This window comes from Puccinia triticina, chromosome 5A, assembly GCF_026914185.1.
Source record: "Puccinia triticina chromosome 5A, complete sequence".
Lineage (NCBI taxonomy): Eukaryota > Fungi > Basidiomycota > Pucciniomycetes > Pucciniales > Pucciniaceae > Puccinia > Puccinia triticina.
This window is the reverse complement of record NC_070562.1, coordinates 522,033-549,986: the sequence shown is the minus strand read 5'-3', so window position 1 is coordinate 549,986 and position 27,954 is coordinate 522,033. Positions and strand designations below refer to the sequence as shown.

The window sequence follows — 27,954 nt, the reverse complement described above, 5'->3', positions numbered from 1 at the left end:
AAACAAAAGAAATTAAGGAAATAACTTTTTCATTGCTAGTGAATGGAGATTTGCCCGAAGACTTTTGGTGAAACAGTCGGTGATGTTGTCTGATGTCAAAACCCAATCTAACTTGATGTTGTGTTCCCGGATGGCGTTGTTGACAAAAAAGAAGTTCCGTTTGAGGCTCTTCATGCGTCCTTTTGAAGCATTGTCATTGGATACAAGTACGGCCGCCCGATTGTCGCATTTGAGTGAGATTTCGGGCTTGATGTTTAGAGAATGAATTATAGAAATGAGAAAAAGAAGAAAATCAACCGAAGAACCAATCAAGATGAATTCCGCCGCACATGTCGATGTCGCAACAATTTTTTGACGACGTGAGCCCCAAGCTATGGGGCTTCCCATAAAAGATATCAGAAAACCGGAGGTTGACCGTTGAAATTCGCCGCCCCAGTTTGCGTCAGACCAGGCAACTAGTTTGTTGTCGGTGGGTCGTAGTCTCAGTTTGCGTGATTTGGTTGTCGCGAGATATTGAATCAAGTGCTTCAAGCCGTCCCAATGAGATGCGTTTGGGTTGGAGCTGAACCGTGCCAAAAGATTTACCGCAAAGCTCAAATCGTGTCTTGAACCGAGAGCTATGTAATTGAGAGATCCAATAAGTGATTGATAAAGTGTCGGAAGGACTGGCTCGTCAGTCGATGTTACCAGTTTGTCGTCAGAAAGCGGAGTGTAAGTCGGCACCATGGTCGATTGAATTTTGTCTTGAAACTTCTTGATAGTCTGCTCGATCAAAAATGGTTGGCTGAGAGATACGGAGTCTGCTTTGTATTTGATCTTGATGCCTACCAACTTATCCGGTCGAGAATCCCATTTCACTTGTAGCTTCTGTTCCAAATGCGCACGCAAATGAGATAATGCGCCATCGTTGTTGCTGAAAACAATGCCATCATCTACATGAATCCAAATAATGATTACGGACGTTCCTTTTTGGCATTGATATAAGCACTCTTCAACTTCATCACATTCAAACTCCCACTGTCGGAGGAGTCCCTGGAAATGTTTCCACCAACATCTGCTTGCCTGCCTCGTCCCATATAGAGCCTTCTTCAATCGTAATACTTTGCTGGCAAGATGAGGAAACAATTCGACCACCGGAGGATCTACGTAAATCATCTCGTCGATGGGGCTGTGTACAAAAGCCCCAGTGACGTCAAACGAGTCGATGCGCCATTTGTTTTTGATCGCCAATGTCAATAACATTTGAAGCGTGGTGAGAGACGCAGTGGGAGCAAAAGTCGATTTGACATCTCGACCGATCCGCTGTTTGAAACCGCAAACTACAAAACGTGCCTTAAGTCGTTCAACTGATCCGTCAGACTTCCTCTTGATGTCAAAGACAAAGCGCGTCCCAATTGAGTGTCTTGATTCTTTCTCCTCAATTTCGAAAGTATTGATCTGCACCAGTTGATCCCATTCCGACAGGCAAGCCGCTCGCCAATTCTCCTTTGCTGGACATCTGAGAGCGTTGCGTAAAGTTGTTGGAATTTCCGCGTCGGAAATAGCTTGTATGTCTTCAAGTTGAGAGTCTTGCTGTTCACATACTTCCTTAGTGAGTTCTTGGCCAAGCTTTAGAGTTCTACAAATGCAAGCAGCGTTAGATATATTCCCAGGAGCAGGGATAAAAGGTTTCCCTCGAAAATCTAGAAATTCAGCACACTCAGAGTTTATAACCTTCTGAGTAGCTGGGTTCCAGAAATACCACCCTTGCTCATCGTCTTGATAGCCCACAAGATATCCTGTCCAACCACAAAGATCCAATTTACGTCAACGTTCTTTTGGAATGTGAACGCAAGCTTTGGTGCCAAAGGAGAAAAGAGATTCTGTGACAGGTTTTCGACCAGACCACAATTCAAGTGGGCTCGATTTTCAACGGCTGTTGGAGATTTGATTAATGAGAAAGCATGCGCATTTGTACGCATAAGACCATAAGGTTGTTGGCAGGCCGGAATGTGTAAGGGTTGTCCGAGCTATGTCTCCTAGAGTTTGATTCAGATGCTCAGCTTCGCGGTTCTGTTCTGGAGTATAAGGAGATGTAAAGATGATTTTCAATCCGACAGTCAAGAGGTATGATTCAAGAGAGTTGAAGGTGTATTCCTTTGCGTTGTCACATCTGATAAACTTGGGGGCCGAACCAAAATGAGAGTAGAGACGTTTAACTAAAGAAATTATGATGTTGGGAACTTCCAATTGACTTTTCATAGGGAACACAAAAGAGTAAGTTGTGGCGTGATCCCTTATAGTGAGCAAAAACCTATGGCCGCTGATGTCCGCATTAATAGGCCCAAGAACATCTGTGACAAGAAGATCAAGGTAATTTTCCTTGGGGATAACTTCCGGTAACGCATGTCGCCGCCGTTTGCTCTTAGATTGTTTACATGACTCGCATATGAACGGGCTCCAAGTCTTCAGGTTGAAAGATGGCACAAACTGCTTGAGATATTGCTTTATGATGGCGTCGGATACGTGCCCAAGTCGACAATGCCATTCGTATGAGGGTGAAACACAAACAGTGGAAGAAGGAGAAACAGAGTTGATAGACGGAAAAGTTGGACAAAAAGAATTGGGATACACAATCCAAGACCGATTGTGATAGATTGCTGTGAGAGTGAAGAAATTTGATGAAAGCACGATATCATTGGTTGGTAGAAAACAAGGTTGGAAGCCGGAATCAATAAGTTGTCCTAAACTAAGGAGAGTTCCCGTCATTTCCGGGCTGTACAGGACCTTCGGGACCGCTAGGGTACCAGCCCCACTGGTTATCCAAAGGTGTCCACTATGAGTCGCCATCATATAACCGGAAGACGATGCCAGATTTAGTTTCAAAGGAGGATCTGGAGCTGTTAAAAAAGAAAACTGATGGAAAGATCCGCTCATGTGGTGGGTCGCCCCAGAATCCAAAACCGCGCCTGCGCCGGCTGCACCTGTCGCATCCGCGCCCATGGCCGATTGAATTGCCACGTTCTGGTTGGGCCGGGTGGGTGGGTCGTTCGGAGGTGCAGCCTGACGGGCAAAACCAGAAGCGGGGCGACCGTAAGGTGTGGTGTTTGGTGGCTGCAGTTTGGCATCACTGCGGAGAGTTGGACAAGTCAATCTCCAGTGCCCCGCACGATCACAGTAAAGACACGGATTTCCCGCAAGAAGGTTTGGGTCGGATGGCCCACAATTGCCCTTGCAAATGTTGTTGATCGCTGCAGCAATGTCGTCAATTGTGGGAAAGCCAGGACGCCCCACATTCTGAGGTCGAGGACGTTCAGCCAAAGCCGCGGTCTGTTGATTGCTTTGGAAGTTGTTTTGACGTGGCATTTGTTGCTGATTTGATGGTTGAGTTGGTGGAACCGCCGATGATTGTTGAGCAGGCCAAGTACAAAAAATGGATGGATTGGCCGGGGGAGCCGAATCAAATCGGACAGCCTTGCCATACGCTGAGGTGATGATGGTCTGAACATCGCAAGCCGTGACATCTTTTTTATCGCCAAGCTGTAATGAAATATTTTGAAACAGCTGAGAACGGGACATTGAGGGCGGAGGCGGGACGATCGATTGAAGGATGAGACTTTCCACAAGAGCTGGCATGCCAGCGCCAACTTTCTGGAGATCAGAGAAAATGTCAAATAATTTGTTGAATAGTCCGGGGAGCTGAGATGGATCAGTTGTTGGGCCCAAAACACGGAGTTCAAGAAGCTTGTCCATAAGTTCCATCTGACGGAAATGGACGGTGCCTTGGAAGTTTGTCTGAACCGCATCATACGCCGCGGTGCCGGTTGTATGACGGTCAACCAGGGAGGCAAGTTCGTCATGAACTGTGATCTGGATAAGAAACAATAAACAAGTGTTCTCCTGAGCTGAAATTCTGGTGTAGTTTGCTGGAGGATAACCCGAGTGAGGCCCCGCTTCCACTTGGTAAAGTTGGATCCGTCAGCCGCTAGTTGCTCTACCTCTGACTTGTAGATGCTTGGCTGTTGTAAGAATTTTGCCCTTGGAGAAATCTTGGTTGCCGCTGGTTGTGACATGGACGTGATGGAGAAACTTGGATTCAGGACGCTTTTGGATTCGTCAATTAGATGTCCTGAAGAAATGCTTGATGGTCCTGATGGGACAGGGGACGTCAATTCCAATGGTGAGTGATATGAAGATGTTTCTCTAGGTTCATTGACTTGGGGTCGGTATTTGGGTTCCGGGATGATAGCCGTGATAGTTAATCCAAAAGGATAGGGAACAGTTCGGAAGCCTGGTGGAAACGGGTGAGATGGAGCCGATGTTGAACTGTTTTTGTCAATGTGCCGGGTTATTACTTTAGAAAAAACGTAGGAAGCAGCCAAAATGAATGGGGATGGCGGATGATTGTTCTTGAGTGGATTCGGTTTCTCCTCAACAGGAGATGGGGGTAATGGGGGTAGTTTTAAGAGGTTCTTGTACACCTTTGTCTGTTTTGGTTGTTTTGCTCGAGTCGGTGGGGGAAGAGGTCCTGCGAGTTGTGGTTTATCTTGTCGAGTACTAACCATAAAACGAGTGATCAGGCTAGCGATTCGGTGAGCAGCGTACTCTTAATCTGTTGTAGCCGAGAACCCTTATGCTTGCATTGCTCCTCCACGTCCACCTCTTGATACCCCGGTACTCCAAATGTGGAGTTTGCCCACCCCTATCTACAACACTGATCATTTCACTTGCTTGCAACAAACTCTTGGAAATCCTTGAGGGTTGACGAAGCGAGGAATTTGATTGGGAAAAACTTTGGCTTCTTGGATTTGATCATTGCCCACGTCAATTTGTTTGTTGTCGAAAACTTTTCGTAGAACAACTTGAAACTAGTCTTGCAGTCGATCACCTGAGGCTGAAGACCAGACAGGTGTTTCAGTATCACTTTGATCTACAGAAAAAAAAACTTACGGTCAATTGCGCCGGTTGCAGACCAAGCCCGCAAATCCACCATAATTCGGAGGCCAAGAAGTATCCCGCCGGAGGATTCTCCCTGTTGAAAAGATCGAGTCCAACCCAAGACATCTTTGTAGCAACAATGAGACTAAGAACCACTAAAAAGGGATCAGAAAATTCATTGGCTGGAGCCTTTCAAATGCCACAACTGGACACAGCCTTCCTGGCTGTGCCAAAGTGGCAGTGGAAAACTCAACATCAACCACTAAAAACCGACCACCCTCAAAACCATCCACATTCAAAAAATCCTAAAATATCAATAAGTATCAATCAAAAGTATCTTCTCTTTATTTGCCTATCCTTGATCTTCATCCTTTTCCCATCCTATCCCTCCTCTTTTCCCTTCTTCCCTTCCGAATAAGTTAAAAATTGAGTTTTCAGACCCACCAAAAAAAAGCACAAGGTTCTTACCTTATTCGGCTCGCATAGCCAGCAATATGCCGCCCAAGAATCTTCATGGTTCTCGGGCCAACCAGGATGGCTGGTTGAAAACCATAGAGATGGACGATATTGTAGCCTCCGGTTCGACTATGGATCAGTCGGGTCCTCTTGACCGTTCACAAACTCTGACTCAGTCGGACTTTTCTCACAACCCTCCCCTTGCCCAGTCTCGCCACAACCCCCAAAACCCTGATAATGGGTTTCTCAGTGCAATCGCTGAGATCTTTGCTCATCCTAACTCAGATGGGAGTATTTTCATAGACGCGGAGAAGGTTAAAACCTTATCCCCTCTATTAGCAATCGAGAAGATCGCTAGCGTTCAGACTCTCTCCGCTGTGGAGAAGATTACCAAGCAATTAGACTCCATGGAGAAGTCAATCAATTCTGTAGTTCGCTTGGAAACTAAAAGTGGCCCGTCTTGGGCTTCAACTACAAAGAGATACACTCCGGTGGTTCCTCATACCACTGTGGTCCGTTCTCCCCCCCCCCCCCCCAAATAGGGTCTTGAATGAATTCAAACCTGCCTTTTTTATTATCCAAAAGACCATTCCGGACTCTTGTCCCTTCTCTCAAATGTCTCCACCGGAGATCACAAAGAAAGTGAACGATGTTCTCAGAGACATCGAAGCTGTTATAGCTGATGGGTCACCCATCAAAGTAAAGGGAGTTGCCCGATTGCCTTTGGGTGATTTTAAATTTTTTACTCAAAACCGGTTTGCAGCCAATTGGTTACTTGAACATAAACATGAGTGGACACATTTATGTGATCCTTTTCTTGTCACCCCTCCTTTGACATTCCCAGTTATTCTCCACTCGGTTCCGATTTCTTTCACTCCGACCAATAAGGCTTCTCTTGCTGAATTATGCAGAGAAAATAACATCCATCCAGACCACATTCAGAGTGCTCGATGGCTTGGTAACCTGCAAGGGGAAAAAAAATCCCATGGATCTTTGATTGTCAATTTTTTTGACTAAGATCTTGCTCGCAAGATCGAAAGAGGTAGCCTTTTTTATAATTATTTACCGTTGTCTGGAGCCCACTACAAAAAGTCTCCTCTCCAATGCTTTCAGTGCCTAGAAGTAGGCCATACTGCTCAAATTTGTAAAAACGTTCCTCTGTGTAAATATTGTGGTGATGCTCATAATTAAAAAGATTGTCAGTCCGATATTGGTAGCAAAAAATGTGTTAAATGTATTCAATACAAAAAGAAAATTAGTACCTCATCTGAGTTTGACAATGATAACGTTCGGTTTTACCACTCCCCCTTGAGTCTTAAGTGCCCCCTCAAAACCAAGAATTTCCGTCAAAAAATTATTAATCAATGATGTGTCAAAACTTAATGTATTCAAACCCTCATCCCCTTTCTAATATCACCCCGGTCCCGTCGGCTTCTTCAACTCCTGTTTTGACTTTGCCAAACCTTGAAATTCTTCAGCTTAATTGTCACAACTCTTTTGATGTTACCTCAAATTCACTCAATTTGGATTCAAATTTTTCGATCCTTATCCTTCAAGAACCATGGATTAATCCTCACACTTTTAAACTTCCACACTATGAAAATTGGTCATGTATTCTCGATTCGAATCATTCACCATCGTATTACAATTCTAGACATTGAGTCTGTTTCTTTTTCAACAAGTCTTTTTCGTCAGCCGAAATCCTTCAACTCAAAGATGGTTCCAGTATCTTCTCGGCCATCGATTTGTCAGTTAATCTGGAAAAAATCAAAAAAATTCGACTCATCAATATATACAATCCACCCAGAACCTTTGAAGGTATCAATCAACTCACGGAATGGTTGGAACAACATAACAATTGTAGAATTCCTTCTTTCATCTGTATGGATTCGAATCTTCATCATCGTCTCTGGAATCCTTCAAATTACAAACATACACACCAACAGTCAAAAGAGTTGATTAGAACATGCGGTCGGAACGGTTTCAAGATCGTGTCAGAAAAAGGAGTCCCCACTTTTATCAATAGAAGAACCAGTCCAACCGTCATCGACCTTACCTGGGGTAATTTATGTGCTGTTAAACTTGTTGATTTGTGTTACACTTCGTCTGTAAACTTTGGGTCAGATCATCAAGCTATTGTTCTTCATCTTAACTTCAATCCTCACCCGGTTCCAATCACCCGTTTGTCAGTTGATCTCAAGCGTCTCAACGTTGAAAGATTTTGTGATGATTTGTCTAAATCTGTTAAAAAACTCAATCGTTCTCCTTTATTAAACAGTGTCCAGGTTGATGAATTTGTGGAGTCACTAACAACTTCTTTTCAGAATTCAATTGACAAACAGAAAAAGATAGTCAAGGTCAATAAAGCGAAATTCAAATCGTGGTGGAACAACGATATCCTCCAACCTATTGTCAAAAAAAGGAATCAAGCCCGCAAGTGGATGCTGATCGCTCATTTGGTTCAAGCCTGTGATTGTTATCATCATTGGCAGAAGACATTCAAGGATAAGGTTTTCGAACTGAAATGGAATCACTGGCGGAAGTTTCTGGCAGAAAGTAAAGACCATCAGTTGTTTAAAGCTTATAAATTTACCAAACCCAACAGCAGTGGCAATGTTGCTCCGTTGTTGAACGAAAACAATGAACTCACCTCGGTTAAAGAAGAACAGGCTAATCTTTTGTTTAAAGGAACATCGGAAGTTCCTATAAATTGCAACACCAGTGACATTACTCCTACTGACCATTCTAACCCTTTCTTTTTCCCCGGTATCTCAACTCTTGAGATTGGTAACATCCTTTCTAAACTTCCAAGAAAGAAAGCATGTGGTCATGATGACATTGCTAATGAAGTTTTAATCTGGAGTAAAAAAATTATTTCCCCCTTACTTGTTAGACTGTTTTTGGCGTGTCTCCATTTGGGATATTTTCCTAAATATTGGAGACATGCGGTTACGGTCATCATTAGGAAAGCGGACAAAGATTCTTATGCACTCCCGGGATCATACCGACCAATAGCGTTGCTATCCTGTTTGGAAAAAGTATTCAAAAGTTTACTTACTAAGCGTATTACTTTTTGGGCCAAAAATGATAAAATTCTAGCACAAGGTCATTTTGGCGGTAGAGCAAATCGATGTACAGATGATGCTAATGTTTTTCTTTCTTCCTGGATTCGCCAAAAATGGAGAGAAAAAAAGATAGTATCAGCGCTCTTCCTTGACGTTAAATCAGCGTACCCTTCCGTTGTCAAAGAACGACTTATTAATACTCTCCTCAAGTTTAATATTCCCTCTTACCTGGCAGCAATTATCCAGTCCCTCCTTTCTGATCGAACAACATCGCTTCAAATGGATGATTACTTATCCCCTTCTTTCGATTTAAAATGTGGTCTCCCCCAAGGTTCCCCTCTCACCTATTCTGTATATCATTTATAATTTGGATCTTCTCATCGGTACCCCACTCGATCTAGATCAAAACAAACTTTCCCTTGGTTTTATTGATGATGTTACGCATTTTGTCGCTGATAAACGACTCGATAGCTGTGTTTCTACCCTTGAAAACAAAGGAAATAGTTCGTTAGAATGGGGAAAAAAAAATAACGCTATCTTTGATAAAAAGAAAGCAAAATTTATGGTTTTTACTCACAGGTCAATCGTTACCCAACCATTTCGACTTGGAGATGTTGAAATGGAACGTTTGGATTCAGTCAAGTATCTAGGGATCATCCTGGACTCTCGCCTCTCGTTCAAACTTCACCTCGATAAAGTCAAAAAACGCGGAGTCAACACGATTGGTCAACTTAACAGAATATCTCGATGTTCTTTTGGTTTGGGCTTACAGCAGTCTCGTAATCTTATTATCAGTGTTCTCCGATCCAGGTGATTTATGGAAGTCTGGTTTGGGCTTCTAAAAGGAACAAAGCAGCAGTCAAGAATGTTATTAGTAAAATTAATAATCAAGCTAACAGAGTTATTCTGGGAGTGTTTAAAACCACTCCGTGTGAATTTCTTGACAGAGACTCACCGTTAATCCCTTTCTTTGACATTTTAAAAAGAAAAAATCATTTATATTTGTGTAAAAGATTGTCAGCTACAGACGATCATCCAATCAAAAAACTCATTCAGCACGAAATCGGCAACTCACCTCAAACTCATCTTTCATCCATTCATGACCTTCTTGATAAACACCTCATCCCCAAGTACGACTTTAATTCAATTGAAACAATTAGGCAACACCTTATCCCACCTTGGTTGGATTTCGATGTCATAATTAACAATCTAAACATCAGTAAAAAAAATGCAAAAGAGGTTATTACTAACCAAATTTCCGATAAAAAGAATAAAAATGAAATCTTACTCTTTACAGATGGGTCAAAAATTCCAAATCAAGGAGCAGCTTCGGCGGCTCTGCTCAATGATTTGGTTTCATTTGCTTGTCAAATTAACGACGCCAACAAAGCATCAGCATTTGAAGCAGAAGTTCAAGCAGTCAACATTGGTCTCGACATTATCAAAAACGAGTTCATTAAGAACAATTTACCTTTTTCAAATCAGATCAACATCTATTCGGATAACCAAGCTACCCTACAAACGGTCGCTCATCCACCTTGTCCGGAGTCGAATCAATCGGTTTTGGTTCAGATTTTTCATAAACTTGAATTTTTAATTTCGACTCCTCGATTTTTGGTTTTGCTTTGTTGGTGTCCGGCACATGTTGGTATTCCAGAAAATGAAAAGGCAGATCAACTCGCTAAGACAGCAACTGAAGGGAACTTCCTTTTCAACCTAATTCAACAACCAAGAACACTATTGAATTCCCAGCAAATCATTCGATCTAAATTCAAATTCAATAAGAAGAAACAATCAATCATCCGTAATGAAATATCTTTAACCAACTCACCGACTAAGGTTTTCGAAGCGCTGAATCAACTTGAAAGAGGATTAAGTTCTACAATATATCAACTTCGTTCGGGTCATTTGCCTCTCAACGATTTCCTTTTTCATATCAACAAACTCGACTCACCGGATTGTGATTTTTGTTGGAAACCGGAAACCATCAAACATTTCCTTATCGATTGCAAAAAATTTCAAGAACAAAGAAGAAAATTCAGAAGAAGATTAATATCAAACAAAATAAAGATCAATACAAATTCACTCAAAAACTTACTCGATAATCTGTTGACTTTTGAAGCACTATCTAAGTATATCCTTGAAACGAATCGATTCAAAAATATCAAAACTTATATCGAAGAAGAAGATTAGATCATTTTCTCTTGTCTCTTTTTTTATCATTTCAGTTATCTTTGACTTACCGGTTGTGTTGTTTTAAAGCGTGTATTTGGTGGGAAAGATTGGGCTGGTTCCTAGGGGGAGTCGGTTTTGGTCAACTTCCTGCCCGCTTACATCATCAGGGTATGTGGCTTGAGCAACCACATAACACGCACTGTCTGGGCCACAGTCGTGACAGAAGTTGGCCGAAGTCGGCTTTCGCGAAGTATCAGACTCGTTTAAAGAGATGGATTTTCATTGTTATCACTTTCTTTGGGTGCGTCTTTCTTTTTTCTCCTTTTCTCTCAAAAAATCACTCAGATAAAACAAATCATATTCAACGATAAAAATAATCTTATAGTTATTCAATCATGTACTTTACTCTAAACATCATTGCATGTATCTACATAACCTAGTATTCACCTAGTGCGCAATGTCAAAACAATAAGCACTAAAAAAAAGTGGCAGTGATCCTGTTTTCACGCCACAAGGCAAAAACAAAAAAACTAAATCATGGAATGCCATGATTTTTGCACAGAAAACAGGACCATCCATCCAAGCTTTCTGCAAAACACAATACCGGCAAGGCTAATCGAGTGTTTAACTCCTCTTGACAATGGCGGGTACATGGTCATCAAAGGGAATACAGAGTTCCTTTTGGGGAACACATAGTCCCATCAATGACCATTGGTCATTGAAGGGAATACATGGTCCCTTGGATGACCAATGGTCATCAAGGAGAATATGTACACAGTCCCTTGGATGACCGATGGTCATCAAGGAGAATACATAGTCCCTTCGATGACCGATGGTCATTGGGGAGATTCCCCTTGATGACCAATGGTCATTGAAGGGACTGTGTACTTATTCTCATTGATGACCAATGGTCATCGGGGGGATACATGGGCCCTTCAATGACCAATGGTCATTGAGGGGAATGTCCCTTTGATGTCCATTGGTCATCAATGGCCGATTGTGTTGGATCGGTCATCAATCTTGATGACCAGTTGTATTGGCCCATTGATTGAAGTGTGTACTCCGCTTGGTGAGCAGTACAAAGTCTGTACCGGCCATCGAGGTGAGTAACAGAGGTAGAGTTGGGAGTGTGTTGTGTAAGGGTGCCAATATAACCCCAAATAGGGGTACTATATTGGAAATGGCGGGGACAATGAGGAGTGATGAGGAAACTCGTGATGACCCTCATAACTTCTCAAAGCTGCCAAACATGCGAGTGATACAATATGGCCTCGGTGAGGCCCGGTTATAGAAAAGCAGTGGTTATTACATAACATCACTGCTGCCAAACAGGGCCTTAGACATATAAGGACATATATGATATACAAATGAACAAATCTGTGTGTTGGCCTAGGCCATTAATAATTAACCAAGTTCAACAAATAAATCTAATTGAGCATTGCCTTTCTAGCTGCTTTGACTGTGCTGTCCCTTGGACCCATCGTGTCAAAGCTAACAGAAGAACGACAAATCAGTAGAGCTTCGTGACAAGAAGATTGTGTTGTTTTATCAGAGCGATAATGTAGACGGGAATGCTTACAAAAATACACCTCCTAATCCCTTGGAGTTGGCGAACTTCACTTTTGATACAGTGCTTTCGGCATCATCGTAGCTGATCAACGTCGTGTTGCTAGCAATGAATGGCTACCGATGAACGGAAAAATTGGAATCAGAAATTGCGCTCGAACTCCCTTTTTGTAGCTTTCCAGTTATGTGTGAGCAACCGATCAACAAACCTCTCCTGAGCAAGCGTCGTGATATCTCGTGTAACCATTTCCTCCACTGGCTTCATCGTCGCTCAGGAAACCAGATTCAACTAATTCGTGGGCATTCCACTGCCCACCGTACCCTGTTGGTTGACCACAGGAATCTAATCCAGGTTTTTCATCGAATTTGCCTCCACGCTGTTTGAGTAAGAAAAAAAGAAATTCAGAAGACAGATCTTGAAGCTCTCTCATAGCGTGTCGTTTTTTGTAATTACTCACCGGAATACCAGTGAAGTTCTGGTAGTAGTAACTCGTGTAGTTACCAACAATTCTGGGTGCGAGTTCAGGTTTGGCCAAGCTCCAAGATATAGCGTAGCCAGGGATTCCTAAGCTGATTTGCTCCGGCTTGAAACCTTGTTTAATGTAGATTTCAATAGCGCCCTCAATGGATAGTTGATTCTCAGGATCAGCACATTGCGATCTAATTGGGGCGTTAGGTCCTGTTGTTGCGGTGAAACTACCATGGACTGTTTGTGGGCAAAGAAAAAAAAAATGCGCAATGTTAGACTTATGGCAGAGCCGGTTGGAAAACGATCAAAGGGATCTCAAGTTTACCATCGTACGCCATGATTCTCCTGTAAAATTTAAATATTAGTCATTGGACGAGGAGGGAAGGCATTCATGCTTCATTGATAGAGCAATAATGGAAAATCTACCGGCACGCGGCTTACAAGTTATCAATAGCTTCAACCATCATAGTTGTGTTGGAGGCAGGTAATTGCTGGTAATCGGGATCCCTAATGCCCGCAATGCTTTGTGTGGTAGACAACTTGCCTTCCGGCCATCTACTTTTCACTTCCTGTGGGTGGCGAGGGCAAAAATAAAGAAAATTGTTAGCGTTGAAGTTATATAGTGGTAATGTTGATAGTGTTTACCTTGAAAAGCATTTGTTGGTTTTGAGCGTCTTGATCACTGATAATGTTGCAACCGATTCCCTGACTGGCATTGCAACAAGCAATAGGTTTCGATCAAAAACGTTTTGGTCGGCTTCCGCTTATTATTTTTGAACAATTAATACGCGATGAGACTTACATGCCGGCGTCTTTTTACCAATAACGGACAAGAAAAACGGATTCTTTCAGTGGTTGTTGCTACTTTGCATTGTATGCAAGAAAAAATTAAGCCAGAATAGATCCAGACTTACATTCCCAATCAAAATCGACTCCTTCAAAGCCGTATTTCTTGGCAAAGGTGATGACTGCGTCGGCAAACGCGGTCCGGTTGTCTGCGGTTGCCACAAGGCTTGAAAAGTATCTATGATGATTTCGATGATTGTCATATCAGCTATAATTCGCGCTATTGACATGATGTAGGTGACCAGATTGCTTGCCTGGAGCCACCCCATCCTCCAAGAGCATACGTGGGAATGACCGAGTCTGAAATTATTAATGGTGTGATCGTCAATTGCCAAAGTTGTGTTAGACGCGTCACGAAATGAGGTTTTGCACTCAATCAAACATGCAGTGCTTACGTTCTTTACAGCTCTTGACGAAGTCAAAGGCCATAGCATCCCACTCAGCCTGTGTAAAATAATCGGTACCAATTGTGAAGTTATCGGTAGTTGTTGCCGCAAAAAAGATGATCTCATCGTAAAGGTCTGAAGTCGAAGGATCAGAAGATAATGTTGCTCAGTAAACGCTGCATGGATACAAGATATCACGTGCGGTGTCAGAATAAAAGCAAGATACTGACCAAATCTGAGCTCAGAAAGTGACTTCTCATCGGTGTTATAAACGGGATAATACCCGGCAAGCTTTCTTGCTGGACTTGCGGTAGCATCGTAGTTAGTGCTGTCATCATTCTCGAGCGGGGGAGAAGTATCGTCGGTGGGAATGTCTGTTGTGTTTTCTGCCTTGATACTAGCAGGAAATTCATAAGATTCAGAAAAATCAGAAGACGATGATATAGACAGGGGGTCATCATCCGATGTTGTCTGGGTCATTGCCAGAGCTGGCAGGCAGGTAAGGATCAAAATTAACAGCGGCGAAACCATTTTGAGAGGCCCTGGAAAATTTACTGCTATAAATGTGTCAGTGACTTGGTAGATGTGGGGGGACACGAGAGTTACCATATTACTGTTTCAAGCTCCCCATACTTATATAGCCAAATGTTCATTAGTGATGACTGTTCTCCAGCTGGGATCCTTTCCGCCCCAGATCCCTTCCGCCTCAGTATGAGACCGGGTCAAGAGCTACATACCATGATGTGTTGACTAATTCATGAGACAGAGAACCCTTTTTGGGCAGGGACGATTGTGCAGATCTTCAATCCAATCAAAGATTTTGGCTTTGCGAGGTCGGTGGGTCTCCACCGAAATGGAAGGCCCTGCACACAACTGCAAGCAGATCTAAACCGGTGCGCATCGAGGTGGGTCCCAAGACTCAGAACGCCCGACAATATCGCCGCGGACATAGGCCCAATAGCTACAATCCATTCGCAGCTAGCACGGAGCAGGCTGTGGTCCAGTCAGTGCGCTCTTCGGAAGTAATTGTGGAGGTGGGCGAGGCTCGGTGGCCTGTCTCGGCGAGATGACGTCCGACATCCCAAGCGGCTAAGAGCATCTCCACCGCGGGCCCTAGTTTGGGGTCGCTAAAATTCAATCTTCGGGACTGCGCAGCAGGTTTTACCGCCCCAAACTGCTGCGGCATACACCGCGAGCCTCCAAAGGGAGTCTCTAAAAATCACTGACACGCCACCAATGTACATGTATTCCATGACGGGCACAAACCGGTCATCCAGAAAAAATGCACTTTGTGCGATGACCATCCGAGGTGGATACATGAATAACACTCCTTGATGGCCGTCACTAACCGGTCATCCAGAACATTTGCATGTTTTTTGATGACCGCCTCGTTTGATGGCCTTCCATGGCGGTCATCGAGAAATCATGAAGTGGACTCACCTCAATGACCGGTACGAACCGGTCATTGAGGATTGATTGGTGTGTGTGTGGCTGACAACCGGTCGGTCGCTGCTGCGATGGCCGGTTCGTTCCGGACATCGAGAGGAGTAATAACTCCCCTCGATGGCCGGAACGGAGCAGTCATCGAGAGGATAATAACTCTCCTCGACGGCTGGTTTGTTCCGTTCATTGATAGGAGCAATAAATCTCCTCGATGGCCGGTTCGTTCCGGTCATCAAGATGAGTAATAATTCTCCTTGATGGCCGGTTCTTTCCGGTCACCGAGAGGAGCAATACATCTCCTTGATGGCCGGTTGGTTCCGTTCATTGAGATGAGTACATATTGTAAGATTGGTTCTGTTCATCGAGGAGGTGACCAATGGAGTTTCACAATGTTGTTGTTATGTGACAGTGTCTTTTGGGTCGTTGGAGAGAGTCTCTAGGAGTCCCTACATGTACGGACTCGGGCATGAAATTTGGGGACACCTGCAAAATTTTGACGCTAATAGCGCCCGCGGTGGGTCGGGTTGAGTCGGTAAATTCCAACTAGAGACCCAATTTAGGGCCCGCGGTGGAGTTGCTCTAAGAGCATTTCCACCGCGGGCCCTAAATCGGGGCCCTAGTTGGAAATTTCAGGAGTTTACCGCCTCAACCCGACCCACCGCGGGCGCTATTTGTGTTGAAAATTTACGGCCGTCCCTAAATATCAACCTCCACTGCCAGCATATTTGGCTGGGTTGAAGTCATCCCAGTTTAACTGGGATGCACTCAACCAATTTAAACTTGGTTGATCTCAACCAATTTTATATAAACCCAAGGGGGGTACCTTGGATTTATATTTCATCAGTTGAGATTACCCAAGTTTAAATTGGTTGAGTGCATCCCAGTTTAACTGGGATAACCTCAACCCAGCCAAATATGCTGGCAGTGCTCAAGTCCCTACATGTAGGGACTAGGACTCATTCATCCCCACCTCAACTCCTTTTCACACACCAAACTCCATGTGAAACTACAGCTCACACCCCCGAATGTACAATCCCTTCACAGGCCAAGGCAGGCCGGCCATCAAGAGGTACTCCCCTCAATGGCCCGTTTGTTCCGGTCATCGAGAGGATTCTCCCCTCAATGGCCCGTTTGTTCCGGTCATTGAGAGGATTCTCCCCTCGATGGCCCGTTTGTTCCGGTCATCGAGAGGATTCTCCCCTCGATGGCCGGTTCCTTCCGGTCATCGAGAGGAGTACATACTCCCTTTGATGGCCGGTTCCTCCGGTCATCGAGAGGAGTACATACTCCCCTTGATGTCCGGTTCCTTTCGGTCATCAAGAGGATACTCCCCATGATGACCGGAACAAACTGGTCTGTTCTGATCATCGAGGGGAGTTGGCCGGTTCGTTCCAATTATCAAGGGGAGTATGTACTCCCCACAATGACCGGAACAGCCGAGGGAGGTACATATTTACTCCCCTCAATGGCTGGTTCGTTCCAGTTATCGAGAGGGGTATATACTCCCCACAATGACCGGAACGACCCGCTTTGTTCCGATCATCAACAAGAGAACTCCCTTCAATAACCGGGTGGATTTGACGGGGGAGTGGACCGGGGGTGACGCATGCCTTTCATGACTTTTTACAGACTCTTGCGGTGTATGCCGCAGCAGTTTGGGGCGCTAAAACTGGCTGCGCACTGCCAGAGATCAAATTTTAGCGCCCCAAAAATACCGCCCGCGGTGGAAATGCTCTAAGTGTTATGTGAGGATAACACTATAATGACACAGGTGCAACCTACACCACGGCAGTCCACCGACGTTGGGTTACCGATTGTTTTTGCGGGCGGTCTGACCCTCCCCGACCCCGCCAAACCTTGTTGGTTGCCGCCGTCGTGCTGCCGAGGTTTGCAGCCACCCTGTCGGCCAGCCGACAAAGGCTGTCGCATGTCCGACCGCCAGGCGGGGCAGGCCGTCGTCGTCCCAACCTTCGTGAGATACTTCCTACCAATCCCTGAGACATTGCGAGGCAGCGTCCCGCGGTTGGCCTGCCCCGTCCTCGGCGTCACCCCGCCCCATGGGATGGGCAGGCAGCCGTCAGGCCACTATCCCAAGGGGCCCGTTCACACGGACGTGAGATGGGGACCTGCGGTGAGGGCGCCCAGGGCTTGCCGTCAAGACAACCTGCCAGCTTGACCGGATGGGGGATCTGCTCGCCCGATCCGCTGTCCGAGGATTATAGGACGGATGGGGGAGCTGCTTGACTGATCCGGTGTCCGAGGATTAGAGGACCGTTCACTCATGTCCGACGGACTACCGGTGTAAAGCTCAAAAGTGTTCCTGAGAACCTTTTGCTGAGTGCGGAAAGGGATGTATGAGGAAACCTCTGCCTTTCCTGGTTCACTAGACACTAAAACAAGCCCACCAATCTCAGATTGGCAGGTTTAATGTAGTGATAGTGGAGTGTTATCAAAAGATAACTGTTGTTATAAAGTGGGTGCGATGAAGTTGCTAAAATGTGTTATGAGTGAGGAGTCTGGACTTCAACCAGGTGATAGTTGGTCAAAGAGGACCCCTCAGAGGTTTGTGTTATGTAATGTGAGTGTTGTGTAGAGTTGTTATTTTGTATGTAAGTGTTTTGTAATGTATGTAAAACCAAAATATAGGGTGACTGATATATTGTGGAGTGAGCAGTTGTGTACTTTGTTGTAGGGGAAACTGAGTGCAGGTAGTCTGCTAGTAGTCTGCTAGTAGTCTGCTAGTAGTCTGCTGGGGGAAAGTTACAACAGGGGAGGAGAGCCTCCTTTTATAGACAATGGTGAGGGATTTTAGCTCCAGAGGAGCTCCACATGAGAGATTTTAGCTAGGTACATGAGGGTTTTTGGCTAGTACATATGTTGAATGGGTGAATGTGATTGGTGAGGACTGTACAGGTGATTATGGGTTATGACCTGCAGGCTGAATCAGGAGGTGTGATTGGTCAGGACTGGATGTTAGTGTAGTCATGCTGTAACCAGGTCACCTGCTGTTGTTATGCAACGAAAATCCACTAGCGCATGCAGCTATTGCATGCAGCTATTACATGCAGCTATTACATGCAGCTAGCACCTGCATGTGTGCCTGCATGTGTACCTGCATGTGTACACTGTATGTGTGCCTGCATGTGTACCTGCATGTGTACACTGTATGTGTGTAAGTGATGATGCAGCTGTGTGTAAGTATGTATGTAGCTATCCATGTAACCGTGTGTGTAACTAAGTGTTGTAAATGTGGATTGTGTAACTGTTTGAGGTTGTAAGGGGTGTTGTGAGTGTGTAAGAGTATGTAACTTCTGAATGAGTACCATTATGAGTGTTCTGTAAAGCAAGACTAGGGGTAAATTTGTCCCAAGAAGCTGAATCTTGAGGAGTATTAAGTGATTTCTAAGAGGAAAAGGGAGATTAAGAGTGAAACTAATAGAAATAAGAAAGAAAAGCAGAAAATTTTGATTTTGGCATATGGGATACCGTAAAGCATACCACACCGGAGCATGCCATAATGCTCAACAGTCCGGATTGCTTGCTGCTGAACGTTCGGTCGGACAGATAATCATTTCAAAGGCTATGACCATGTCTATATACAAGAGAGCGACCCCCGGACAAGAGAGATAAAGAAACGACCCCGGATGGGGACCTGAGTTGTGTGATATAGAGGCATAACAACAAGAAGGAAAGAGAGAGATACAACAACCCAACATTTGGTTGGGGTAACAGACAGGTCCAGTTCGGACGACTTATGCAATATGTCGGCAAGGGAATTAAGCGTACGATTAGCGGGCCGGCGCCGGGCTCAAGGGGCGGTGCACCGGCGCGCACGGGCCACAACACAGGAGAGACAGGGGGCCGCAGGGGCATGGTCACGGGAGGGCAGGCAAGACAAGATGGCACAGCAAGAAAGAAGACAAGAGGCCAGTCAAGAAAGAAGCGCAAGAGGAAAGATAAGCAACAAGCAATACATGATAAATATGGGTTCTGGTGGTGTGTATGGCAGATGAGAGAGAACGGGATGAGGGGTGATTTTTAAGGTGATGTGTGTGTGTGGATGGGGAGATGGGAGGGCGTGTCTGTGGATGTGGAGGCAGGGAAAGAAGTGATGTGTGTGTGTGTGTTGAGACAACAAAAGAGAAGGATGGAGCATGGGATGGGTATGGACACCTGAGGGAGACAGAGAGGGGGAAAGGGGACGCAAGTGGACAAGCAAAAACACAACAGAGAAGCAAGAAGCCAGCGCGAAATGATACAGGGATGGAAGGTCTTGAGTGTTTTTCAAGAAAAGAAGGGAGGACAGGTCAACGCATCTGGGCGAACAAGTTCAACCAGCAATGGGTAGGTACGGTACGGTTATCGGTAACGTAACGCTAGCATAACGCTTTTTTGTCCGTTACCGTTACCGATAACCGTAACGCGCGCAAGGTACGATACAGGTCTTTACTCAGGTGGAAATTTTGGATTCCGTTACGGTACTGCGTAACGTTGGAATTACTATGTTACGTTACTGAGGAATGGATTTTTTTTGCGTTACTAGTAACGAAAAAAACATGTACATATATCACTTTTTACTTGGTAGAACTGTAGCTAAAAATTGACCTGCTTTGGCGAATGTACCAGTCAGAGGGACTTCCTCCCGAAGCCACATAAGGCTACTGACACAGTGTGACATCGTTGAGGGAAGTAAGCGGCCGCGGTTGCTGCTACAGACATCCGCGGCAGCGGAGAACAGTCTCTCAACTGCACAGGAGGAGCCTACACATCCTAAATAAGCTCGCGCCATGACAGCCAAAGTTGGATAGGCCTGCTGATTGAACTACAGGAGCAAATGTGTTTTAGCAAAGGAAGGAAATCAAGAGGCCATCTTGAAAAAGGCAGAAAAGGATGTACCTTCCACCATTCTAAGGGGGTTTGATGGCGGTCAATTGCTCCATCCTTGAATATAAAGTTCGCCTTCAATTACGTGTCAATCTCGTTCTCTTGGGGTGTTTGATGGGTCAAGCGCGAGGCTAGACGGGCCATGAGTGATTGTGGCGGAGCGTTGGTTGGTCTGTCAATGGCCATCACCTTGGAATCAGACACAGTCTGCGCCGCTGGCCGGTCGAGTTCGATTCTCTCCTTGGTGCGTCCAAATTCTTGGTTCAGTAACTTCATCGCTTCGGCCACTTCAGAGCTATCCAATCCAAAGGCGAGCTCGAACAGGTGCATCCTGTAACATGGGTGCAAGATTGTTGCAAGTATAAGTGTATGGCATTGCATTGCCTCGTATAGATATTTATCGACTCGTTTGACCATCGCGTGATACATTGGGTACAGGGAATCTGTTTCAAGGGAACTGTCGAGCTTTTTGGTAAGGCTTTCTTTGAGCTTGAGGTATTTTGGTATTACGTGGGCCCCGGTGGGCTGATTGCCTTCCATGTAGGAGGTCAATTTGACAAACACCTGTGGAGAATGTGAGGAAATCCAAACATAAATTGTTGGCTCCCAATGGCAGGAAGATGGTGAGACTCACCTCCAGCTCGCAGTTGAGATTATCTATCTCCTTCCAATCGCGCGGCAAGAAAAAAACATCTTCAAATATCCCGGCCGAATTTGGTTCTTGATCATCCTTTAAGATGCGGTCAATGACCTCTCGTGCATCAACCGCTTTGCAATAACTTTGATACTTTATATTCCAGCGGATTCCATATCCGGCAATCAAGGGGGCGACTTTTATATTCATCTCTCTAGCTATTTTATCAAAATTGGCGCGCTGAGCTGCTGATCTTGTGATTTGCTTTATAACTGTGTCGAGCTACATGCCAGAGGTCTTAGTTAACGACTGGGAATGCATGCTATTCAGACAAAACAGCGAGTGAATGTACCTTTTTGCATAGTTCCTGGAGCTTCAGGCTCTTCAGATGTTTACTCGGTGTTGCGCCAGCGCTAGGATCTTCGGCCGTCTCCTCAGTCTCAAGTGCCGCATTTCCTCCACCAGCTGATGGTTTGTCGTCTTCATCATCCGCATTCCCATAGTCGCTAGCTGAATCAAGCTCTTGATCCCCATCGTCATCACCATCACCAACAGCTGCGACCTCCTTCGCTGGTGGAACGGTTTCTGTTGACCCGTCTGGCTCCGGTGCCTCAGATAGCCGACCCAGGACAGGAAAAAATCCTAGCACGGACTCCTTGGTTTTACCAGGAGGGAGGGTCTTGAGCAACAACGCTGCCAAGCCCGCATTGACAATCAAAGCGAGCTTATGGCAAAAACAACGGACATGACTATTGGTCGGGTCCCACGCATCCACACGAGATTGCCCATTGGGGCTGTCACAAATAAGTTCGTGCATATGGCTGGCCATTGTGTTATTATTAGACCCCGAATCTGTGGTCTGTGCGAGCATGTAGATAAATTAATTACAGCTGGATGTTAGCATATTAGTTTTGGACTGCATTCCAAATCCAAGCATAACCAGAAATGAAGGGAGCTTATCTTATGATGCAAATCTTTCTTCTTGAGAATATTTGCAATAGGGCGAGCTAAGAGATGCCCATGATGTTTCCAGGGTATCATCTTCAAAGCCAAGTGTCGAACACAATATTCCCAGTTGGAATTAATGTACGCAACTGCTGCGCCAATGAAGGCAAAGCGGTTACCCTTTGTCGTCCATACATCGTGGATCAGGGTGAACTTTGTGTCAAGTTTCTGTTTATTTGAAAAAGGAGGGAATTAGTAAAAGAACTATTGATCTTTCTGCGGCGTGAAGAAGAGGCAACTCACATGTAACTCATCAAAGACAGATGTCTTGAGCGAAGCGTATAGGATTTTAGCTTCATCAGCGGCCCATCGGCGACCGTAGAGATGTGCTTTTTGATTACAGTATTTAAAGGCGGCCCAAAGATAAGGGTCTTCTATCCGAGACCACGGCAAGGCTTGCCAAATTTGCCAAAGGATGATGAGGTGATTGAGTACTCTAACATCAAAAGCAGCCCCAAGATGCATAAAAACCGAAATCCCGGGCTGTTTGTTGTCAATGGAGCTGACGGTGGCGGCCCGGACCTTGGCAACTGAAGGAGGCAGTTTGTCCCCCGCCAGAATAGCTTTCTGACGATTGGGACAACCTTTGTCACTCTTTCCTTTCTGAGTGTATCCGTCCCGGTGAGACTTCAGATTTCCTCGCAACGATCCATGTCCGCGGCAGATTGCCGGACACCACTTGCACTTGAAGCTTAAGGGGTTGTCCGGGCTGTCTGTCTCGTTGCACACAGGCTCTTCGAAGTACTGGAGAACGTCATTGTAGAGAGATTTTTTCTCTTCCTTTTTTTTCCGAGCTACGATCTCGACTGAGCCTTCATCAGTTTCTTGGTCGTAGTCGTGACCTGCTTCGGTGGGATTAGCCTAGAGGAGAAATTAACAGCAACCCACAGTAAAAGTCAACAAAAAAGCAGCACAAACACAAATCTAAGCTGATAAAAATCTGCAACCTTTTTTGTGACGCCTCCCAACTTCTTCTTCTTCCCTGTCCCGCTTTGTTTGGGAGTCTTCCCACTTGGATCAGGATCCAAAGGCGGCAAGTTTTCCTTTGCAGGAGATTTGCGTTTGCGTCGCTTTGTAGTTTTTTTCTTCTTCTTTCCTTGGACAGACGGATCTGAGGAATCTGATGAAGGTGAAGAATCTACAACCCTTTTTGAAGGAGCTGGCCGGGTCTGTTTTACACAAGGGTTGGTTGGGTTAGGCACCATGCCTGGTGCAATGACTATTGAGGCAGATCGTCTCGATCGGCGGCGGTGCGTCTGTGATTGGTTGGTTATGTCGCCGGCATGGGGTTCACTGTCCTTGTTGAGGTTGGACTGAGTTAATTGAGGGGCCATGGGACTCACTAGATATTCAAAATCAGCACTGAGAACTTAGAAGCGATAAGACTCAGAGGGGCGACACTAAAAAAGGAGCAAGAGGACGAAGGAGGCCTCAGACTCGTGGAACCCAAGGTCAGGATCTATACAGGAAAGGTGATGTGTTTCACCCCTGTGTAGAAAGTGGTAGGTTGGCGCGTTTCACCCCTGGTTAGCGTGGGTAACGTGCCGGTAACGCGTGGTTAGCGCGTTACCGGTTATCGCAGTTAACACGTTACCAGTTATCGCGGTTAACGCGTTAACCGGCACCAAAAAAGTGCGATACTGTTTTTTTTTCTCAAAGAAAAATGAGGTCGCGGTACGATACCCTTTACGGAGGAATCTGACCGTTACTAGTAGCGTTAACGGGGGTGGATAGTAACGATGGAAGTTACGTTACGCAGATAACGCTGGTTATCGTAGCGTATCGTAACTACCCATCGCTGGTTCAACCAGGGGGACATAAATTATAAAGTCCCGATCAAAGGGGGAAAAAAGTGGGTGCTGCGGACCGCTTTGATTCAATTTCCCAGCAGCTGACCATGCAAGGCTTCGTGGTCAGCTGGTCAATGACCGAGCGGCTGTCCTTAGGGACTCTTACGGTCGGGCTGCCAGCTTGCATGCTGGGTAGCTGACCGACAGCCTGTGAGATTGTTGGGCTGCCGACAATCTTGGGCGTTGGTTACCCGGCGGGTGACCGTCAAAGGCCTGGGAAACACCTGGCGGCAGTCTGCATGGCCGGGTGCGGACCGGTCAAGCCAGCGACTGTCCGCCCGGCAACAGACCGGCAGACCGGCGGTGGATCGACCTTGGTCAAGCCACCGTGGGTCCTGCCGGCAACACACGGGCAGACAGGTGGCGGATTGACCGAAGTCAGTCCGCCGTACCTCTTGACGTCAAGAGGTACGGCGGACTGACTGTCTCGACACCCCGACGACGGGCTGCCCTGTTTTCACACGGTAGCCCGACGTGGGCCCCTTTGTCGTCGGGTTGCCGGTCCGAGGGAGCCAAAATCGCTCTCGTGGTGTAGCCAACCCTAAAAAGACAACGTCAGCGGCCAGCGCTCTTCGGCACTCACGTGTATTCGCCATTGCGCCGGACAGCTGCCATGAGATGCTGAAGCTGAAACTGTTTGAGTTAGCGATAATACTAGCCTATCACCCGTCTGGACAAAAATGAGCAGCTTTTGGAGGAAGAAATTTGCTAGTCCTCTCTGGGTACATAGACCACATTTTCTTGGTCGAACAAATCACTAACAGGGCAAGAATGGGAAAAGGGAATCAAGACAAATCCACAGAAAAATGAAGCTCCACAATCTATATTTCGAGCTGTCTTTGTGTCTTTGTGTGTTTTTGTACATATAAATTTGTAATCATGGGTATGTGGGAGTATTTATTTCAAAGTGGGTCGCAAAGGGTGAACGCCAGAAGACTTCAGAATGAGGAGATGGACGACCTTCAATTCGCGCAGATAATCTTTCATCCGGTTTTGCTGATTCCTGTGAATGCCAGCGGTTCGGTCTTGGTTGATGGGCAAGAACTCGGCATAGTTCTTGTAGCTCTCGCTGGCAACAAGGGTGGCCAACTCTAACGCCCGTCTCAGATTTCTGGAGAAGGAAGCGAGCGAAATCAGTATAAGAGTTCATTCAATCTCCACTAACAGTGCCAGTACTGACGTGACAATGAATGTTCCAGAATCAACCAATGCGCCATGTAGTCGGAAAACCAATTCAGGGATGTAGATATTCCTGATCAAGTTCAATTCTGCGATTCTTCGGTCCGACGTCTGCTCCTGCTCATCCACTATCAATGGTACCGAAACAGAAGATGGGAATCGCGTTAACTCTTATTAAGAACGAGAGTAAGCGTAGAACATGTCGAATTGCTTACTAATGCTTTGTTGCATTCCAAATCGGATGTCTTGCAGCCACTCCGAACTCAAAATCCGAACAACAGCTTTGTACAGCAGATCACACGTTTCCTGCAGGTTTAAAAAACCATGTCAATTTGCTCGTCCATCTCTTTAAACAACGTCTAAGAGTACCCTGACCTCCAATGCCTGTGTGAAGGCTTGCATATCTGATGTAGTAGCCCTGGAAAGCAAAAATGGCCGCATATCATTAGAAACAAATTGAGCAATCTGGCCACATCCTTCACGATCATCCAGCAGACTCACCCGTCCATCGGTCGTTGACTCAAAATCTCGGCAACTTTTACATGCAACTCTAAGCAATCAAAGAACTCGCGATACTGAGTAAACTCGAGGATCGCATTATGAGTGTTTCCAAAGTTATCTCCGGCCTCTGGCTCCGCAAGAGGGTCTTTCCCTTGAGCGATGACACTGAGCACATCTGCTGGCACAGAGCAGACGACCTCCCTAGCAGCGTTTGGATGGCCGGCGGCTGTGGCGACAGATTGGTTGGTAGGTCAGCTTGGATATCTTTTTGTTTCTAGCTCATCTGACGACTGACTGAGAAAGTATCTGATTAACGAGTTGGCTTGAATCAAAGCTTCTAGGTAGGTTACGGGATCAATGATTAGCCACTCCAAGGAGCGAATCAGCTCCCTTTGTTTATCCGTTAGTTGATGGCTAAACTTGTTGGGACCATGTCCCCTATTGGACTCAAGGGATGTCTGTTGCATGCGAGGAAAGAAGTTGGTATTCTTAATCAATCTGATGGTTAGAAATCAGAGGGCGGAAATCACTGACGCGTGTCATTTGTTGCAAAGTGAGCTTCACGGCGGTACAAGCAACCCGCGATAAGTCTAAGCCATGCTCCAAGGCTCTTAGTAAAGCGACGCGGCGTGTCGGTAGGTCTGCCGAGGGACCCAAAGCTATTGAAAAACGCATTAGTTTTGATGTCACAACTCAAAATCAAATAAAAAGCCAGCGCACAAATCAGGTACTTCGCGTAGGTCTCGACACCAGATTCGGGTTGGAGTTCCGCGACATAAAATGCGATCAAGTTATGCTTATTTTCCATTTCTAGGACTTGAACGTAGCCCCGAAGGATCGCGTTCGACGCTTGACTATCAACCTTTTCGTCGATCGCTCGTAAGAAGAGAATCAAATGTGAGAAGAAGCGCAAGAGGTGTGAGAGATGTCTAGTAGTTGGGAGGGTGCGGCAAGATGTTGGGTTAGTTGAATCGAGTCGGACACAATTCTTATGAAGAATAGCGGTCGATCGAACTTACTCTCGGGTGAAGTCTTCGGAGGCAGACTTCAGACGATCAGCGAAGCTGGTAAACAGATCGTTTATTTTGTCGATCGCCAGCCACATCTGGGCAACATGAAATGGGTTCCTGGCGCTTTCGGCTAAGGAAGTTTGTTCACTTCGGAGAATTTTATCGAAGGCTTTGTTCATGGCAAGTTTGATGTCCGTGTGAGATTCGCCATTGGATCGCTGGGAGAAGTTCCGCCGCGCAGCATCTCGAGGTTGAAGGGACGAGATGATAGCATCGTCATCTGTCTCGTCAGATTCATGATTTTCGGCGGGTGGCAGAGCTCCCTGGGACCAATAGTAACCCAGTTCGGTCGATTCCAAAATTTGATCGACTTGGTTTTCGAAAATTGCGTTGATATGACACCAGATGTGGTCCTCCCAGCTGTAACAGACGGGTAAGACTGAGCTTGTTTCGCCTGCCAGAGCACCATAGAGGGCCTGCTCATATGTCGGAAGAGACTTGTTAGATGACATATGCAGACACATCGATTTCCACAGCTTTCGGTTCAAGCATCCTGAACGGTTGTCACGGTTGTAAGGAGGCAGGTTTCGGTTTTCATTGAGTGCGGTATCTAGTGACTCGGCATCGGGTAAGACCTCATCTTGGGGGAAACAGGACTCGTTTTCAAAACCAGCCAGAGCCGGATCATGGAATAATTGCCCACCAGCCAAACTAGCAGCTCTCCAAGGATGATCACATTGTCTGCAGAAATCGAGGGCCATGGCCATCTCGCCAGCTCGGACATATTCAAAGAGTGTTTTGACCATCGCGCGGTCGTATTCTTGGTCCAATTGTTCTAGCTCGCCTTTCTCCTGAATCACGTGAGGTTCTGATACGAAATTCATGTTTTCGTCTGCCTGGAGCGTCTGAGTTCTTCGGCTATTTTCCTGACTACTGGCACGGAGTGGAGCATCGGGGTCCATCGAATGAAACGGAGGGGCTTTTCCAGAGGGTCGTCGGGAATCTGAGTGAGGATATTTTTGAAGTGTGTGTTTGAGGGAGGCCTTGGTGTATGGCCAGTATCCTCGACGGATTTCAGCTGGATGGGTGCTACGTGGACATGTGTACAGCCAATCTCGGAATGTAGATAGTTCGAGCAAGTCTTTGGACCTTGACAAATGAAGATTGACTGCTTTGAGGGGTGGCAGGTATGGATTAGACGTGATTCTTGAGCAGGATGACTGAGGTGGCGCAGTTCTTTCGGTGTAGAGCATTTGAACGAGTTGCCAAGTATTACGTTCCAAGTTCCATGATTCTTTCTGCTCCGGCGTCAGATGGATATTACGATTATCAAGCCTTTTCGGAAGATTCAAAAAAGAAATCAATACAGCATGAATTTAGATGGGCAACCAGGTGACATACTTTGAGTCGCAAATTCTCTTCCACACGGCGGCGGGTCCATGTTCAGGGTCAAGAGGATCGATTTCATCCACCCTGAGGTTTTTCAACGCGTCGGCGAACAGGGAGAACTCGTCGGTAGCATCTTCGGATGAGAAGTTGAGCGGCTGGCCACTGTGAATGAGAGACAT

At 45.8% G+C, this 27,954-nt stretch overlaps 3 protein-coding genes across 3 annotated transcripts; all 3 read right to left on the bottom strand.

Moving 5' to 3' along the window:
- Positions 1-12,040: 12,040 nt before the first annotated feature.
- On the bottom strand, positions 12,041-14,360 carry PtA15_5A51 (uncharacterized protein; the record flags this gene model as incomplete). The annotated part of the gene is made up of 12 exons (XM_053169290.1): positions 12,041-12,104; positions 12,193-12,296; positions 12,389-12,556; positions 12,638-12,885; positions 12,974-12,993; positions 13,090-13,217; positions 13,294-13,357; positions 13,451-13,460; positions 13,563-13,672; positions 13,749-13,794; positions 13,890-14,015; positions 14,111-14,360. The coding sequence occupies 12 exons, from the start codon at positions 14,358-14,360 to the stop codon at positions 12,041-12,043; spliced, it is 1,338 nt and encodes a 445-aa protein (XP_053020036.1).
- A 6,803-nt stretch (positions 14,361-21,163) lies between these two features.
- On the bottom strand, positions 21,164-24,292 carry PtA15_5A50 (uncharacterized protein; the record flags this gene model as incomplete). The annotated part of the gene is made up of 2 exons (XM_053169279.1): positions 21,164-21,426; positions 24,280-24,292. The coding sequence occupies 2 exons, from the start codon at positions 24,290-24,292 to the stop codon at positions 21,164-21,166; spliced, it is 276 nt and encodes a 91-aa protein (XP_053020035.1).
- A 301-nt stretch (positions 24,293-24,593) lies between these two features.
- Positions 24,594-27,954, bottom strand: PtA15_5A49 (uncharacterized protein; the record flags this gene model as incomplete). The annotated part of the gene is made up of 10 exons (XM_053169267.1): positions 24,594-24,807; positions 24,877-25,003; positions 25,091-25,181; positions 25,251-25,293; positions 25,377-25,602; positions 25,672-25,834; positions 25,911-26,035; positions 26,097-26,305; positions 26,396-27,721; positions 27,788-27,954. 10 exons carry the CDS (start codon positions 27,952-27,954, stop codon positions 24,594-24,596), a joined length of 2,691 nt encoding a protein of 896 aa, XP_053020034.1.